This window comes from Gracilinanus agilis, chromosome 5 (genome assembly GCF_016433145.1).
Source record: "Gracilinanus agilis isolate LMUSP501 chromosome 5, AgileGrace, whole genome shotgun sequence".
Taxonomy (NCBI): domain Eukaryota; kingdom Metazoa; phylum Chordata; class Mammalia; order Didelphimorphia; family Didelphidae; genus Gracilinanus; species Gracilinanus agilis.
In genome coordinates, this window is record NC_058134.1 from 213,317,394 (window position 1) to 213,336,047 (window position 18,654).

Here is an 18,654-nt window from a genome sequence, read left to right on the forward strand (position 1 = left end):
ACAATGTAATCTTGTTGAATCTCTTATGATTTCTCTTTCCTGTTTACCTTTTTATGCTTCTTTTGAGTCTTGTATTTGAGTCAAATTTTCCATTCAGCTCTTCATCAGGAATATTTGAAAGACCTCTATTTCATTGAATATTCATTTTTTCTCCTGAAGGATTATGCTCAGCTTTGCTGGGTAAACGATTCTTGGTTAAAGTCCTAGTTCCTTTGCTCTCTACAATATCATATTCCAGGTCTTCCAATCCTTTAATGTAGATGTTGCTAAATCTTGTGTGATTCTGGATTTGGTTTCACAGTATTTGAATTGTTTGTTTTGGGCTTCTTGCAATATTTTCTTCTTGACCTGGGAGTTCTGGAATTTGGTTATAACATTCTATAGGAATTATCCTTTTGAGATCTTTTTCAGGAGGAGATTGATGGTCTTTTAATTTGTATTTTATCCTCTGGTTCTAGAATATCAGGGCAGTTTTCTTTGATAATTTTTTGAAAGATGGTATCTGAACTCTTTTTTTTTTAAATGGCTTTGAGGTCCAGTAATTCTTAGGTTATCTTTCCTAAATTTGTTTTCCAAAGCAGTTGTTTTTCCTATGAGATATTTCATATTTTCTTCTATTTTTTCATTCTTTTGACTTTATTTGATTGTTTCTTGATGTCCCATTAACTTCTGCTTGCCCAATTTTAATTTTTAAGAAATGGTTTTCCTGAGTGGCCTTCTTTACCTCCTTTTCCATTTGGCCAATTCTACTTTTTAAAAATTTTTTTTCTCAGTTAATTTTTGTACTCTTTTATTCAATATTGCTTTGTGCCTCCTTTAGCAGCTGTTGACTTTTTTCATGGTTTTCCTTTATCATTCATTTTTTTCCCAATTTCTCTTCTGCCTCTCTTATTTGATTTTTAAAATCCTTTTTTTAACCCACCCATTAATTCTTTTTTGGAATTGAGAGCAATTCCTATTTTCCTGGAGGCTTTGGATGCTGTAGCAGTATTGACTTTGTTGGCCCCTGGTTTTGGTTTTCTCTGTCACCAAAATAACTTTGTTGAGTTTTGTTGTTGTTTGCTCATTTTTCACCCTTTTCTTTTAACTTAAAAAAAACTGCTAAAATTGATTTCTGTAACTCTGGTGAAGGGATCATTGTTAGATGCTTCAGGTTCTTTGGGCAGCTGCTTTCAGAGCTAGCTCTGGGGATCTATCTGTTTTCATTTCCTCCTAGGAGGAATGATATAAAGAGAGGTGCATTTAATACTCTCCGGACCTTTGTTCTGGACTGTGAGCAACCACAATCACTCTTTTCTACCTTGGAACTATGACCAGTATCCCCTGATCAGCTGTGATCATACTCCTCCTCACTTTAAGACCACAACCCAGGACCGTAACCTGAAACTGTGTATGGGCAGTGTGACAAGAATCTTATACCCAAAGCCAGCAAAGGCATCCATATAATTTTATTTTGAGCAGTTCTCTGACTCCCCTTGAGAACTCTGGAAGCCTTTGCTGATTCAGCCATCCCCAAGTTTTGTTGTTGTGGTGGGGCCAGATTTGGTGTGCTTCTTTACACTCTACTGCCACCTCAGTGCAATAGATACTTTGTGCTGGTCTTCTAAGTTGTTTTGGGTTGAAAAATTATTTCACCCCATCTTTTTGTGGGTTATGCTGCTCCACAGTTCATTTTGAAGTGTTATTTCATAGTTTTTGGAGGGTAATTTGGTAGAGATCAGGTGGGTCTATATCCCTTCTCTAAAATCTTATTTAACTTTTAAATATAATATATTTGATAGTCATTTTGCCTCGATGTCTTCTAAGAGTTTCTCAATAAGTTTGTCATGCAAGGACTAAGTTTGTATAATTTGATATATACTTCACCTAATACAGATTTACAAGCTTTCCAACTGACCAAATACCCATCCCTATATAATGTGTACAAATAAATTTATAGGGATGAGGGGACATAATCTTGATTTTTAAAAATACATATTTAATTATTGGATCTCAATAGAAATGACAGATTAGTGTGATTAAATTTTTAATGAAATTGCAAAATGATGATTTTCTTTTTTCCTTTTAGTTTGTCTGATCATAGACCTGTGATAGAACTTCCCCACTGTGAAAACTCTGAAGTTATTGTTAGGTTGTATGAAATGCCTTATTTTCCCATGGGATTTTGGTCCAGACTAATCAGTCGATTACTTGAAATTTCTCCTTACATGCTTTCAGGAAGAGGTATGTATTTAATGCTAGTATATTGTCAATACTCTAACTAGAGAAATAAGATCTTAACTATTTTTAATATTTTGAGATAAAAAAGTAGCAAGGCATATTAGTACTCTCTGGATTGACTTGCCCAATTTGTAGTCATAGTGGTAAACCTGGGATTCCCAGAAGAAGGCATAACACGTTTCTACAACTTATATTCTTTTAGGAGGGCTTTAATCGTAACCTTTATATGATGAAGGGATATACTTCTGTTATTCATTACTGCAGCTACTAAGCCCCCACTAGTGACCTTCCCATTTATACAGAATTGGTTGTCATGATGGGATTTTCTCAGAAAGAAACAGGCAAGAAACAAGAAAAAGCCCAACAAATGGAGACTTATAGTAAAATGCACTTAATAGAAGGCAAAACATGAATAATCAAAATATGCATAGCCATTCGAAAATCTTGACCAGAATTCCCCACAAGTATACACAGTGTCCTCTAAGGAAAGTGGACACATACTAAGAAGAAATTTAAATGGGAAATAAAGATTAGATAACCAAGTTTCCTGGGCAACTCATTGTTCTCAATGGCACGCCTTGTCCTTGCTCTCTTTGGAAAAGAAAGCTCTACCATGAATAACTGGTAAGGAAAAACCACTCTTTTGCTAACTATTTTCCTTCTGATCCTCACAGTTCTTCTGCTTGGAGATGCTTCCCTGCTACTCTTAGACTGCCAATGCAGTAAAAGACTCTTTTAGAACTCCTTTGGCAGGATACTACAGTGCTAAACAATTCCCTTAATCTAGAGAGCTATAAAAGCTCCTCAGATCTGGGAGTTTTTCCATCTCAAAACAAAGAGGTCAGTAGAGGGCAGCATGGATACCCTACCCTTGAGAGAGTTCCCCTTGTTGGGGCTATCATTGGCTCTAAAGAGCAATAAATTCAAACAGTTCTCTACACAGTAACAGAATTCAGCTCTCCTCCAACAAGCTTATTGATGCTTCAGAGTCAACCAGTTGTCAGATTTCTCATCTGACTCAGCCATGCTAAACTTGCTGCATTTTATCTTCTGTAAGCAGCTTTTCTTATTGCCCTATGCTCCTTTTGTCCCACATCTTGTGTCCAGTTTTCTCTTCCTTTTCTCCTATTCCACTCTTATTCTGCTGGTTTCTTTCTCCAGTTTCTGCTTTCTTTTACTTAGGTAGCTAGTTGGCACAATGGATAGCATATTGGACCTGAAGCAGGAAGAGCTAAATTCAAATCCAACCTCAGACACTAGAAAAGTCATTTAACTAGTATCTGCCTGAGGTTTCTTATCTGTTAAGTGGGAACTTAATTGAACTTAGCAATTTGTGTAAGAGCATAAGATGGTGGTTGTTTTTTCATGAAAACTGACATATTTCAAAGTTGGTCAGTGGGCATTTGAGCTCATTTTTTATTTTTAAAGATGAGGTATTTAATGATGAATAAAGATTATTTTTAATCTTTATTCTTTCTTACTCCTTTTAAAATTAATCTTTCTCGGTGGTCAATATCTTTCATTTTGAAACAAACACTACTAAATTTTTCTCATATTATTTGTTAGGGGAATTTTGTGTCATTTTTAATAGTTTATAATTGAAGATTATAAGACTTTTTAAAAATCTCCTTCAGAACGGGCCCTTCGCCCCAATAGAATGTATTGGAGACAAGGCATCTACCTGAACTGGTCTCCTGAAGCCTATTGCCTGGTAGAATCTTCAATTCTGGACAATAGCTCAGAGAGTTTCTTGAAAATTACAGCGCCTTCCTGCAGAAAAGGTAAACAATTGATTCTAAACATTGTCTCACACTGTTTGAAAAAGGCTGATACATTTTTCACTTTATAATTAAAAGCTATTTGTAATATAGTTATATAAAATATTGCAAATATATCACTCTACTATATCATATTAATTATATGCACAAGATATATAATTATAACTACATAGCATTATAACATGATTTCAACAAACCATTTCTTGGATTGTTTAGGTTGTATTATTTTGGGACAAGTTGTGGATCACATAGATTCTCTCATGGAAGAATGGTTTCCTGGTTTGTTGGAAATAGATGTTTGTGGTGAAGGAGAAACATTGTTAAAGAAATGGGCTTTATATAGTTTTAATGATGGTGAAGAACAACAAAAAATACTACTTGATGATTTAATGAAGAAAACTGAAGAAGGTATGCACTTTAAGATATATCACTAATTAAGATACACTATTCAATGAAAAGATATATTCATTTAAGAACTACACTATTTCACATTGTGTGTGTGTGTGTGTGTGTGTGTGAGCACACAGTTGAATTTAGAAACCCAGCATTGTGCAAAAGGTGCTTTGAGATATGGGATTGTTGAGATTTGGGGGTTTTTTGGCTGGGACAACAAACTGAAGAAACTTGCCTTGAAGAAACATTAATGTCATAATGCAGCTACTCTAAAAGTCTTACTAATTAGAAATCTGACTTTAAAAGTCATAATATTGCAAACATTCACAATTGTTGTATTAAGTTTGTTAATAAAGAAGAAGTTGTTTTATTCAGTCTTCAGGAAGACCTAGGTTTAATTGCAGCTTCTAATTGTTTGATCCTGGGCTACTCTCCATCTCTCGGCGCTCTAGGCAATTTTCTTTAAGACTAGAAGTTGTAGAAAACATGCTGATTTGTTTGAAGGAAATGTCTCATCTGAAAATTCCCTCTAACTGTGAAATTTCAGGGCCAGGTCTTGTTCCAATTCTATGTTTATGTATATTAATAGACTCTTTGAAGTATAAAATAGACAATTTTATTGCCCATTATGACTTCAGGATTAAAATGCTGTACAAATATAAATAATGGGTACTGATATACAGAAAAAAAATTCATAATGGAAGAGATCATGTAGAGTTGAGAGATTCTAATTGGTTACCTTCCTATAGATGGCTTAGGATATTTAGCAGTATGAATTAGAACAATTAGGCAGGGAAATAAAAGAGAAATGCAGGGGCACAAACAATTGGAGGTAATTCTACATAAAGTTATTATACCCTGTTTCGTAAGGAATGGGAGACAGTGGAAATATGCTTCAGGAAACCCACCAATGTGTATATATTTGTTCATGAACCAATTTGTATGTATTTTCGGTAGATTAATAAACCAATATGTGTACACGTTTGGGAGCAAAGACTAGATAGCATGTATATAGCATGTATTCTAGTACATGAGTCCGTCCTTCTGAGCTTGTCCCTTATGCATAGATGTATGTGCTTTCCTGATTGTCCTCCAGTGCAGGATAGCATCGGGACAGTTATAACATCTGTGTCCTCTGAAATAGATTACGTGTTTCTGATATGTACAGAGTACACCTGTGAATATTTCTCTAAGCCACCCTCTCACTCTAAAGGTATGCCAGTGCTCATAAGACCCTGCTCATCAGAGGTCATGGATTCCTAGCCATACACGTGATCTTTTTCAAATTAGAGCTAATCATCAGTGTGAAATTCTTCAAATCTTCCAAATGGAAATCATGCAGAAATGATGATAATAAAGAATAGATTTAAATGGAAGACATAGTTGGAATAAAAGGAAAGAACAGGAGGTGAAAAAAGGGAAAGAAAGGTTGTCATGACAGAATGAATGAATCCAAATATTCCTCTACATATATCTCAATATCAATCTATCTCTCTCTCTCTCTAAATATGCAAACTGTAACATTTGAATAAAATCAGATACTTCAGTATAAGAATTTGATGGAAAGAATGAGGTAAGCACATCAAAGTGGGATTAATTAGTATCTAATGGAGTGACTGGTAAATAAATGATTTAAATATTTGAATCAATCAAAAATAAGCATTGAGAGCCAGGCCTAGAAGCAGGAGGTCCCAGATTCAAATCTGTTCTCAGACACTTCCTAGCTGTGTGACCCTGGGCAAGTCACTTAACCCCCATTGCCTAGCCCTTACCACTCTTCTACCTTGGAACTAATACATAGTCTTAATTCTAAGATGGAAGGCAAGGGTTTTTTTTAATAAATAAAAATTTTTAAAAATAAGCATTGACTATATTTACTTTTTAACAAAAATGTCACATTTCCTCTCTTCATAGGAGACCTCTTAATTAATCCAGATCAACCAAGACTCACTATCCCGATAGGCCATATTGCTCCTGATTTAATTTTGGCTGATCTGCCTAGAAATATTATGTTGAATAATGATGACTTGGAATTTGAACAAGCACCAGAATTTCTTTTAGGTAAATATATTATGGTTTAGTGGAGATAGATGTCACATATTTACTCATTCTACACCATCTTACTATTTCTCTCAATGACCCCAAATCTCTCATGTTCAAATTACTGTTTCTATCTTTAGTGTTTACTTCTCTGTCCCTTAAATTCAATTACCAAATCAGAAACCTCTTCTATTTTCTTTTCCACAAACACAGTGCAGGCCTTTGTTAATACTCAATAGCAACCCAAACTGGAGCATGCCTCTTGATAAGTTTTCTAATATTCCCTTTTCTCTTCTTCTTCCAAGTTATCCTTTGTAGAACTGTCAGAATAACTTTTCTAATTCATAAATTTAGTCACCTCTCCTATACTCAAAAATTCTTCTTTTGCTTCCTGTTCTAAACTTTCTATGATTTGAATCCACTCTAATTTTTTACTTTATTTCATTACTTCACTCCATGCAATTTATACCCCCACTAAGCTAAATACTTTTCTCCCTCTCTCCTCCCTCTCAGCATTGAATATCTATTTTTAAAAAACTGCCTCTATGCCTTTAAATTAGATTGTCCCTTATCCTTGAATATATTTATCCCCTTCTTTATTTTTTGTCTGTTTAATTGCCTGTCCATTCTTTAAAGTTCAACACAGGTGCAATCTTTTCAATGAAATCTTCTTTGATACTCTTTGTTAGTTGTGATCTTTCTTCACTTAGCACTTTTCATTATATCTCTCTAATGTGCTTATAGAATATTGGACATTATAGCTATCTTTGAATCTTATCTCAGTGCTAAATACAGTGTCTTACATACTGTAAGTATTTAAGAAATGTCTGTTGATTTTGATATATTAGCAGAAAATTGAAATTTTTGTTGAATGTTGAATTTGAATGTTAGCTGAAGTCATGGAATTAACAAAGAAGAAAAAGAAATGGACCAAAGACATCAAAATCTTGGGAAATGGCAAATCTCCCAATAGTTATCTAAAGAGATGTCACAGAAAAATAAATATATTGGCTTTATTTTCAACATTTATTTGGAATTAGGATTGATTGGTTTATATTTATACATAACGTTAAAGTATTTTACATTTTTATACAAGGTGATGGTGGTTTTGGATCAGTTTATCGAGCATCCTATAAAGGAGAAGAAGTAGCTGTGAAGATTTTTAATAAACATACATCTCTTCGGCTGTTAAGACAAGTATGAAATATTACCTTTCTTGATCCTTTATTTAAAGATCGATGACATTCTACTATTTTGAAAATAATTATGCCTATTACTTATTTAAATGCAGAAAGGATAACAATTGATCTTAGCAACATGATACTAAAATTCCTTAAAACTGAAACAATTGACCAAAAAAAGGTTGTTTCAAAATGAAATTTCTACATTTCTTCTTATTTACAAAAGAAGAATTTAGCATTTCTTCTCTACCAAAAGAAAAAAAATGGCAAATCTTTTATGGGGCCAGGAGAAATGCTTATTTGAAGCAAGTTATCAGACTATATTAAGGCTTATCTAATTTTATTTATATAGAGCATAAAGTTTCTCCTCTTAAAAAAGATAGTTTTTCATTTCCTTGATCAAGGGGGACATGATTGGGGATGTAGACTCTAAATGATCACTCTATTGCAAATATCAATAATAAGGAAATAGGTCTTGATCAATGATATATATAAAACCCAGTAGAATTGCTCATTGGGGGGGGCAGCTGGGTAGCTCAGTGGATTGAGAGTCAGGCCTAGAGACAGGAGGTCCTAGGTTCAAATCCGGCCTCAGACACTTCCTAGCTGTGTGACCCTGGGCAAGTCACTTGACCCCCATTGCCTACCCTTACCAATCTTCCACCTATAAGTCAATACACAGAAGTTAAGGGTTTAAAATTTAAAAAAAAAAAAAAGAAGAATTGCTCATTGGCTATGGGAGTGGGGAGGGAAGAAGGGAGTGGAAGAATATGAATCATGTAACCATGGAAAAATATTCTGAATTAATTAACTAAATAAATAATTTTAAAGAGGAAGTTTTTATGCTGTTATTGTATATTTGAATAGACTTTTCACAGGTGTCATATCCTAACAAGATGACTAATTAAAAAATTGCTTGTTTTTCAAACTATCTTACATTTTTATTGATAATTCCTTTTTAAAATTTCATTGTTATGCACAACCATTCAAATATATGAACAGGAACCCATGGGAAGACAAGAAAAATTATAAATTTGTAAGATTATAAGCAAGAATAAAAATAAAATAGAAAGGGGGGACATCTAGGTAACTCAATGGATAGAGAGCCAGGCCTGGATATAGAAGGTTCTGACTTTAGCTCTGGCCTGAGACACTTCCTAGGTGTGTATGACCCTGGGCAAGTCACTTCATCCCAATTTCCTAGCCCTTACTAGTGTTTTGCCTTGGAACCAATATTTAGTGTGAATTCTAAGAGCAAACATAAGAATTTTTTTGAAAATAAAGAAAAACTAAAGAACCTAAAAAACCTACAAAGTAACAAATTTCCAAAGAAGTTATTAACAAAAAAAGTTTTAAAAAATTAGGCAAATAAATATTTAAGAAATAATTGCTCATGATCGTACAACCATATTCTCGTATTGTTTACCATATGATAAAAGAGATAATGATCATGTGTAAACAAGGTTGGCTGTTATACATTGTTGTATAATCATGAGTTTTGTCGCTGTTTGATGTTAACCAGCTTTCCTTAATTTCAGTGTGGTTATTTTTGGTCCAGCTTTATTCCCTATGAGAAAAGAATTCTGTTAGACTTATGTATTAAGTATCTCTTTGAATTCATCATTTCTTATAGCACAGTAACTGTACTAGTTATATACTATAATTAATTTAACTATTCCCCAATTATTGGGTCACATAGCTGGTTTCCAAATATTTTTCTTCTTCAAGTAGCGTTGCCATTAATAGGAATATTTGCTGTTTTCTTCCTGTCAACAGTTTTTTAGGATATAAATACAAAAGCAGGATCAATCAGGTTAAGGATATAAACTTTTTTCTAACTCTTCTTGTACAATTCCAAATTGCTCTCCAAAATGTCAAAACAATTTATAGATCTATTAGCAGTGAACTTTATTTGCCTGTTTTTCTACATCTATACCAATAATGAATCTTTTGCTGTCTTTGCCAGTTTGCTCTCTGTATTTTCTCCCAATGCTTTTTATTTGCATTTCTCTAATTATTAATGATTTTGAACATCTCTTTTACAAGTTGTTATTCACCATTACTCTGCAAATTTGGGCTGAAAGATCATATATAAAAATACAAGTGGTTATTGAGAGTTTGTTTTCCTTACCTTAAGAACTTAGGTTGCTTGTTTATGCAAAATTCTTAACTAATTAGCCAAGAAATGAAGAAATATTGGATGGAGAATGTATTTTAACTTGTTTTTATTCAGATCCCTGAGCCATAATTTAGCTTTTCCATGTAGATCAGTTGAGAAAGGATTTGCTACCTCTTCTTCACAGAGCCATTTTTTGGTTTGAATTGAAATTTTTTATTTAATTAATTAGAGTATTTTTCCATGGTTACATGATTCACGTTCTTTCCCTTCCCCCAGACCCCCCACCCCAGGTAGCCAATGCGCAATTCCACTAGGTTTTATATGTATCAAGACCTATTTCGATATTGATTTTTGCACTAGGGTGATTGTTTAGTCTACATCCCCAATCATATCCCCATCAACCCAAGTGTTCAAGCAGTTGTTGTTCTTCTGTGTTTCTGCTCCCACAGTTCTTCCTCTGAATGTGGCTAGCATTTTTTCTCATAAGTCCTTCAAAAATGTTCACAGAGAAATTTTTAACACAAGTGAAATAATGTATGCGTAGTATCTTGTACTTCTAATCCCTATAGAAAGTTTCAATTCATCTCAAACTTACTTTATATTGAATTATTCATATTATAGAATGCTAAATACTCTGTACTAAATCCAGAAATGTAGAAAAGTAATTTTGACAAATATTTGTGGTGCATTTCTTGTCTGCCCCCATTAATGCAAATGATTATTTTTAACATTTATAGGAGCTAGTGGTGCTTTGCCATCTCCATCACCCCAGTCTGATATCTTTGCTTGCTGCTGGTATTCGCCCCCGAATGTTGGTAATGGAATTAGCTTCAAAGGGCTCTCTAGATCGGTTACTTCAACAAGACAAAGCTAGCTTAACCAGAACACTCCAGCACAGAATAGCACTACACGTTGCTGATGGCTTACGGTAATTACTTTTACTGGCAGTGAAATGGGGAAGGATCTTGACATTTTTGCTCCAGTTTCTATTTTGTTTCTTCAGCAGAAGACTTGAACAAGGATATTTTCTGAATTCTTGAACATTCAATTCAATAATAAAAATAAGAAAGAAAATTTTAATTTAATGTATCTGTTTAGAGTAAATGTATATGCAAAATATAGACAAGTGTATACATATATGTACACACACACACAAATGGATAAATGTAACTTGAACCATTAAAAAGCTGCTTAGATTTTGTGGAACAATAGATAGAGCTCCAAACTTGAATATGTCTTTCAAAGAAAGACTTCAAAACCATCCTTAGATGTTTACAATCAGGGTGACTAGACAAGTCACTTAACTTCTGCTGCCTCAGTTTCCTCATCTATAAAAAGGGGAAAATAGCAACTACCTCCCAAGGTTGCTGGAAAGCTTAAAGTGGCATATAAGTGCTTTAAGATATTTTACTGAAGTGATAACAGATTTCAAAATAGTTCTAATTAAGAATTGTCTTAATTGAGAATTATAAAAGATATTTTCTAAATGAAGCCTTTTCCTGGTCCTCCCAAATTTCTAATGTCTTTCCTCTCAGAATTACTTTGTATTTAATGTTTATATAGTTTTTATATACTTTTGTATGTATATGTAGTCTCCCTTAAGGGCAGGAACTATTTAGTTGTGTTTTTTTTTTTAAACTCTTACCTTGCATCTAACAATTCAATACTGATTCCAAGGCAGAAGAGCCACAAGAGCTAGGCAATGGGAGTTAAGTGACTTGCTCAGAGCCCCACTGCTAGGAAATGCCTGAGGCCACATTTGAACCCAGGACCTCCCATCTCTAAGCCTGGCTCTTAATTCACTGAATTCTCTAGCTGTTCCAACTATTTAGTTTTTAGGGACAGCCAGGTGTTGCAGTAAAAAGAACTCTGTACCTGGAGCCAGGAAGACCTGAGTTCAAATGTAGCCTCAGACACTTATTAGCTGAGTATTCTTGAGCAAATCACTTGACATCTGTTTGCCTCTATTTCTTCATCTGTAAATTGGGGATAATGATGCCACCTACTTCCCAGGGTTGTCATGAGAATCAAGTAAGATAACATTTGTAAAGCACTTAGCACAGTGCCTGGAGCAGAGTAGTCACTAAATAAATGTTATCTGCTATTCTTATTTATTATTCTTTCTGCCTTTCACATAGTAAGCTCTTAATAGATGCTTTTTGCTTGGTTATCACCTCTTCATTCCTTTAAGCTGTATCTTTTTTAATATAGTCCAAAGCTCATTAGTTGTTTTTTTTAAACTTCTGTGTCATACTGCTGATGTACCCCATTGTCTTTTTTTAGACAAACTACTCTCTACCACAATTTCTCAATATCATATTTTGAAGTTATTGAAGGTTTTTTCTTTCAAGTATAAGACTTTATTTCTCTTGAATTGATTCTTATTAGATTCAGCTCAGACCTCCTATTTGTCAACAACTTTTTGCATGCTGACTGCCATCCAGTGTGTTACCTGTCCTTAGCTAAGTGTACAATAATTGTTTAAATAATTATCAGAGGATGCACAAAAAAGAAAAACTCTACTGAATTGGTTATTTAACTGTAGATTTTAATTTCTCATTTGTTTTTGTATAGACATGTATCTAAAAGTCAAAATTTATCACTGGAATTAACATTATAATTTAATGACCAGCATCTTTTAACTCTTTTCTGTCATGAGGCTTAATAACTTTGAAAATATTACATTTAATATAAACATCAATTCACAGAATGTTTTGAGAATATAAACTTTAATATGGGTATTATGAAGGAATATTTTGTTATAACTTAAAAATGTTTTTCAAAATGTATCATTTTTCCTTTATTAAACAGATATCTGCATGCATCAATGATTATATATCGTGATCTGAAGCCTCATAATGTTCTGCTTTTTACCCTGTATCCTAATTCTGCAGTCATTGCCAAGATTGCAGACTATGGTATTGCACAGTACTGCTGCAGAATGGGAATAAAGACATCTGAAGGAACAGCAGGTATGTCATAAAAGTTAGAGTTTACCAGTCTGCTATTTTTTGGAGGGAAAAGGTAAACTATAATTTTATTTGTATAAGAAACTCCCAGGAATACCAATTAATAACTGCTCTATAATTGGTAGTCTTAGAGATTGCTAGGGCCACTGAGGGCTTAAACTGTGAGAGACTAAATGGTTTTCCCAGGGACAGGTAGTGCTGTATCAGCAGCAGGATTTGAATTCAAATGTTCATGACTCCAAGATCCACTGTCTTCTCACTATATTGCCCATTTGAATAGGATAAAACATAACCTCAGATGGAAGATTCTAGAGAATTATTGTGTCAATATTATCTAATACATACAGTATATATGTGTAGTTCATTAATGATTTCATAGCCATTATGTTGTGATCTTTGGCCACAGTATTACCTCTAAAATAAAAAAATTTGAATATCACTCAGTTACTCAACAGGCATTTATTAAGCACCTACTATACTTGAGGTGCTGGGGAATTAAATACAAATAATGAAATAATTCATATTCTCAATTTATGTAGGTGACAAGAAATACATACATAAGCATATGTAGAATAAATGTAAAGAGAATGAATACAATTAAATGCAAAGTCAGTAAATGTAAGTTACTTGGTAAGGGAGCACTAGCATTTGAGGTGCATCAGAAAAGGCTTCATGTAGAAGATGGTGCTTGAGAGAGAAAGACTGATAAGGTGGGAATACTTTATAGGGTTAGAAAATATCCATTGCAAAGACATGGAAATAAGAAGATGGCAGCTTAGAAGCAGCAACAGGCCAGACCTCTGTGAAAACCCTTCCACATCAATCAAAAACAAAGTGCTTTGAGGGGACAGAAAACCAAATCTAACAACAAGACAGAACCAGGGGACCCTCCTGCTCAATTCAACTTAAAAGGTGCACAAAGAAGCCTGGATTCTTGAGTTTTAAGGAAAAGGAAGAAAAAAGGTCCTAGGACCCCCTCCCCACCTACTGTGCTGAGTCTCAGGCAGTTGCTAGAATCTCAGGGTGAGAGCTCCAGCCCAGAGGGAATGCCTTGCTGCCAAAGCTGTGCCAGGCTCAGTGCTCTAACCACAGATGGCAGGGAGGCAGCTGGAGGAGTGGTGTGGAGGGGAGGGCAGCCTAGTCTCAGCCACTACTCTCCATCTTGGGCCTTCACTTCACAGATCAGCTCCATCTCAGCTTAATCTAGTATATCAATAGGGTAGATAAGAAGCCTTCAGAGGGCAGGGAAGCTCAATATCCAATACCACTTTTGTTGGGTGGCCTAACCTAATAGCATACTATGCAGAGTACTGAATGAGAGCCAAAAGACCTAAACTCTAGGCTTGAGTACAACTATGTGTCCTTCGGGGGTAAAAAGAAAGTTGCCTTTTTCCTAGACTTGGTTTCCTCATTTATGTATGAGTGAAGATTACCTGGACTCTGCATTAAGTCAATCAGTTAAATCAAAGAATAAACCAGGTGTAAATAATTTAAAAAATGTTTCTACATGTAACTGAAATAAATAAATATTTTTAGAAGAATGCAAAACAAAATAAAAGACATGGAAATGGGAGACAGAATATGAAATGAACAGTGAGAATGCCAGTTTGGCTGGATTAGAATCCAAGAGGAATAGTAATATTCAATGAAGATAGATTGAGGCAAGTTTACAAAAGGCTTTAAATGCCATATAGAGAAGTTCATACTTTACCCTCAAAGTAGGGAGCCAGTGGAGTACTGTCACATGGTCAGTTCTGCACATTAAGAAAATCACTTTGGCATCAATTTGTAGGATAGATTGAAATGGGATGAGGGAGACCAATTAAATTATTTTGATAATCTTAGTGAAAAGTGATGAGGGCCTAAACTTGGGTGGTAGCTGTGTGAATAAAGAGAAAAGGTCAGAGGAGAGAGATACTATGAAATTAGAAATGACAAGCTTTGGCATGTAATTGGATATATATGGGCAGAGAAGAATGAAGAGTTGGTGGTAATGCCAAAGTCTTGAAAATGGGGGAGTGGGAGGAAGGTGGTGTCCTCAGTAGACATAGAGAATTTTGGAAGAGTGGAGGATTTCTTTAGGGGAAGATGAGTTCAATTTGGGACATGTTGAAATTGAGATATAGCTTGGACATTGAGTCTGAAAAATTGAAAAGTACCAATAGGCAATTAGTGATGTGAGACAGAGCAGAGAGATGTGTAATGGACAGGGGATTTACATACTACAGAGATTGTGACCAGATAGCTAGAGAACACACACACACACACACACACACACACACACACACACACACTGTCTGTTGGTGTACCATGATAATTAAGATCATGAGACCATATAAGGTTACAGAGACAAACAAACAGACAAAGAGAGACATAGAGACACAGAAAGAGAAAGAGAAGTGGACTTGGGTAAAACCCATTCATAATTAAATGGTATGATATGTATAAGTGATTCAGCAAAGGAGGCTGAAAAAAATCAGTGAGACAAGTGTGAGAAAAACCAGGAGAGAGGAGGGTCTTCAAAACCCAAAGAGAAATGAGTAGCCTTCCTCATTGGGCAGGTTATCAACAGTGTCAAATGCAGCAGGAAGGCTGGAAAGGATGAAGATTAAGAAAGACCATTATTTGTGGTAATTCAGATATTGTTGTTAGTTTTCAAGAGAACAGTTTTAGTGCTGTAAAGTCGGAAGCTACATTGCAAGTGTTGAAGAGTGAGAGTTTAGGGAGAGAGCATAAGAAGCTTTTTTTTAGGAGTTTGGTTGAGAAGAGGAAGAGAAATATAGATTAAGAGCTTAGCCATCTATCTGTCCTTAAAACTCATATATTCACAGAACATTATAGCTAGAAAAGACCTAAAAGATCATTTACACTTTATTTCAACTGATTGCCAAGAAAAATCAGATGAATCTAGGAAACATGCTGGCATTTGAGAAAGATACCTTAAAAGATCTTTGTAAATAAGATGGAATGAAAGAAACTGGATTTTAGGTTAGTTGGATTTGGAACTGACTAAATCTCTAGGACCAAATGGTAGTGACAAAAGGATCAGTGTCAAACTGGAGAGAAGTTTCTAGTGGAGTAATGCCACCTTCTGTTCAACCTAAGATCATAAAATCAAAAATTAAAAACTGGAAGGGCCCTTAGAGGTTTTATAATTCAAGCCCTTCTTATTACAACAACAAAAAGTTGAGTCCCAGAGTGTTGAACAATCTTGTTCTACAAATCTAAATAGTCAGTGTAGATCTAGAATCCAAGTCCAGGTACTCTGATGACAAATCTATCAGTTTTTAATGCACCAAGCTGGATGAAGGCAGAGATTTCCTTATCAAGTTTATGTGTCACATGAAATTGAGCCAGATAGCTAATATATTAGATGAGAGAAATGAAATTAGATAGTATTTCAACAAGTAAGAAACCAAATTTTATGCAATGATATTTAATAGAGACAAAAATGTAATCTCAACACTCTTTGGAAATTGACTACCAGGTACAGCGTAGTAGAGAGAATAACCAACTGGGTTTTATTTTATTGGAAACTCAATATCAGCATGTCAACGTGTAATAGGATGACAAAAAAAAATTTTTTAACTTAGAAAAATTAATAGAAACCTGGATTCTAAAATGAGGGCAGGAAATGAAAACATGGTATGTAGGAATCAGTTAAAGAAATTGGGGGTGTATAATCTGAAGAAGACCTAAAAAAGGTTTGATAGCTGTCATTTTAGTACTTTAGTATTTGAAAACCTGTCATATGAAAAACTATTTTTGATTATTTTCTAGTTCATACTGGAAGCACAGATAAAAGATTCAGTCCATTAACTATCATTTATTAAACATCAATTATGTGTCAGGTACTTTGCTAGGCACTGAGGATGCAAATGTAGCCTAGATAAGGAACTGACACTGACAGTGCACCCTGGATGACACCTGACACAGCACTCTCACACTCCTCTTTTTCGTTCTTGACTGATTTATCCATCCCCAAAATACCCTCCCAGAAAGTCAAGTCTGGGAGTTATCCCCAGGGTCAAGGCACCAACATCAAGGAAACATCAAGTTACCTCCTCCTTGATGGAGTGAAATGCTCTCATGCCCACCCTTTTATTTCCCAAACCCCAACTAGTATGCTTCCTACTTATAAAAATAAGTAACACTGAGTCCATTAACTTAAACAATTAATAAATGAAAGAAAAATCAAGAATTGTCATAGCATTTATTCATTAGAAGGCTAAAGCAGAAATCATCAAAATGACTAAATGAATAAAGCACACATTAGATGCTTACTCATTCTTAAAAAGCAAATGAAATAATCATTGCTCTCGTGGAACTCACATTCTATTGGGAGAGTTGACACATTTGGGAAGTTTCAGCTGCAAGTCAGAATGATTTGAGAATTCTTAGGAAGCAAACCAAGCAGAGGGAAATGCTGCTTCTTTAATGTCATTTGTATTGAAATAATCAGTACCAGTTTCTGATGCTGAACTGCTTAAAAGTGCTAAGGACTTTGCTATCAAGAACTTTCTTTTCTGGGTCTGCAATAGGTGAAGTTGCAGCATCTATAGGAGCAGTTGCCAGGCTGCATCTCCACAGGACTGGCTTTCCAGGATGATGGCTATGGGAAGTGGGTTGGAAGCATTGTTATTCCAAAGGCTCTTAGGTTCAGGGTTCTAGACTACTTACATTAAAATGTGAGTTGAGGATGCTACTCAAGGTGGTGGTGGTATTTTGGCTTGCTGGCACATGTTGTCTTCTACTTCTTTCTCAGGGTGATCCAATGTTTCAGTTAGTTGTATCCTACCTACCACTTGGTAGAAAGTTGGTGGGGATGGCTGGCTCTTTCTTCAAAAGAATTGCTTAATGAGCTGGGCTGGACTGGATGGAAGCAGGACAGGTGATCTGGGGATTGAGGATTCAGGTTGGACATGAGCAGGGCAGTGCTCTATGTGTACTACTACTCCCACAGCTCTTGTGCTAATTTTCCTTTTTATTGAGGATAAGCAGTTGTTCCTAGTAGTGATAAGGAAATTGAGTCCCTTCTCTACAATGATTTCTCCCTTCAATTCTGACTGAAGAGGCAGAACTAGAGGTAGGTCTGGTGATTTGGGGGACAAACTCAATGTCATTTACTCAATAGTAGGCAAAAACAGAAAAAACAAAATGTCATAGTATTGCCATGGAGCCAAGATGGGAGAGTATAGGCAAACAACTCAGCTAAACTATCCCAACATCCTCCTCCAAACAAATTAAAAATAATGCCTTAAATCGAATTCTAGAGTGGAGGAATCAACAAAAGGGCAGGGGAAGATAATAGGTTAACAGGAAAGATCTCTGGCTTGGAGCACTGTGAAGGTAGTTTCAACACCACCAGCAGGACTTGAAGTTCACCACTTATTCTGGTGGCAGCCGCTTCAGGAACTCTCAACACAGAGATGGTTAGGAGTTGTAGAACTGGTCAGAAGGGCATGACTGTTTGCATTGCCCTTAGGCAGTTCCAGAGTATAAAGGATCACTAGTGTTTGCAAGTAACAGGTGCCCTGGTCACAGTTCCCAGGACAGAGAAGAATGCTTGTGGTCACTCACAAGGGGTTAGGACCCCTGGTCTCAGTACCAAAACAGAAAACAGCACTAGCATTTGCTGCTGAAGTGGAGTAGGGACTCTAGTCATGGTTCTATAGTAGAGAAGAATACTTGTGGTCACTCTCAAAGGAGTAGGATCCCTGACTTCCATTACAAAGCAGAAAGAAGCCCTAGCCCTTGCAGCTTCAGGGGAACAGAGGACCTGGTCATAGTTACAGAGCCCAAAGGAACACTAGCCATTGCAACTGAAGGAGAACGGTGTTCCTTCCTAGGGAAAGGCACTTGTTTAGCTATTCCCCAATTGATGGACTTCCCCTCAATTTCCAATTCTTTGCCACCACAAAAAAGGCTGCTATAAAAATTTTTATACAAATATA

General features: G+C 35.4%; 1 protein-coding gene across 1 annotated transcript in view; it reads left to right on the forward strand.

Moving 5' to 3' along the window:
- The window catches only part of LRRK2 (leucine rich repeat kinase 2), a 178,579-nt gene that overhangs the window by 130,265 nt on the left and 29,660 nt on the right, over nt 1–18,654 (forward strand). Inside the window, exons 33-39 of the mRNA XM_044679106.1 lie at nt 2,069–2,223; nt 3,855–4,001; nt 4,215–4,406; nt 6,306–6,452; nt 7,528–7,628; nt 10,469–10,659; nt 12,543–12,703. Coding sequence (XP_044535041.1) covers nt 2,069–2,223; nt 3,855–4,001; nt 4,215–4,406; nt 6,306–6,452; nt 7,528–7,628; nt 10,469–10,659; nt 12,543–12,703 — 1,094 coding nt within the window. The remainder of the gene's footprint in view (nt 1–2,068; nt 2,224–3,854; nt 4,002–4,214; nt 4,407–6,305; nt 6,453–7,527; nt 7,629–10,468; nt 10,660–12,542; nt 12,704–18,654) is intronic.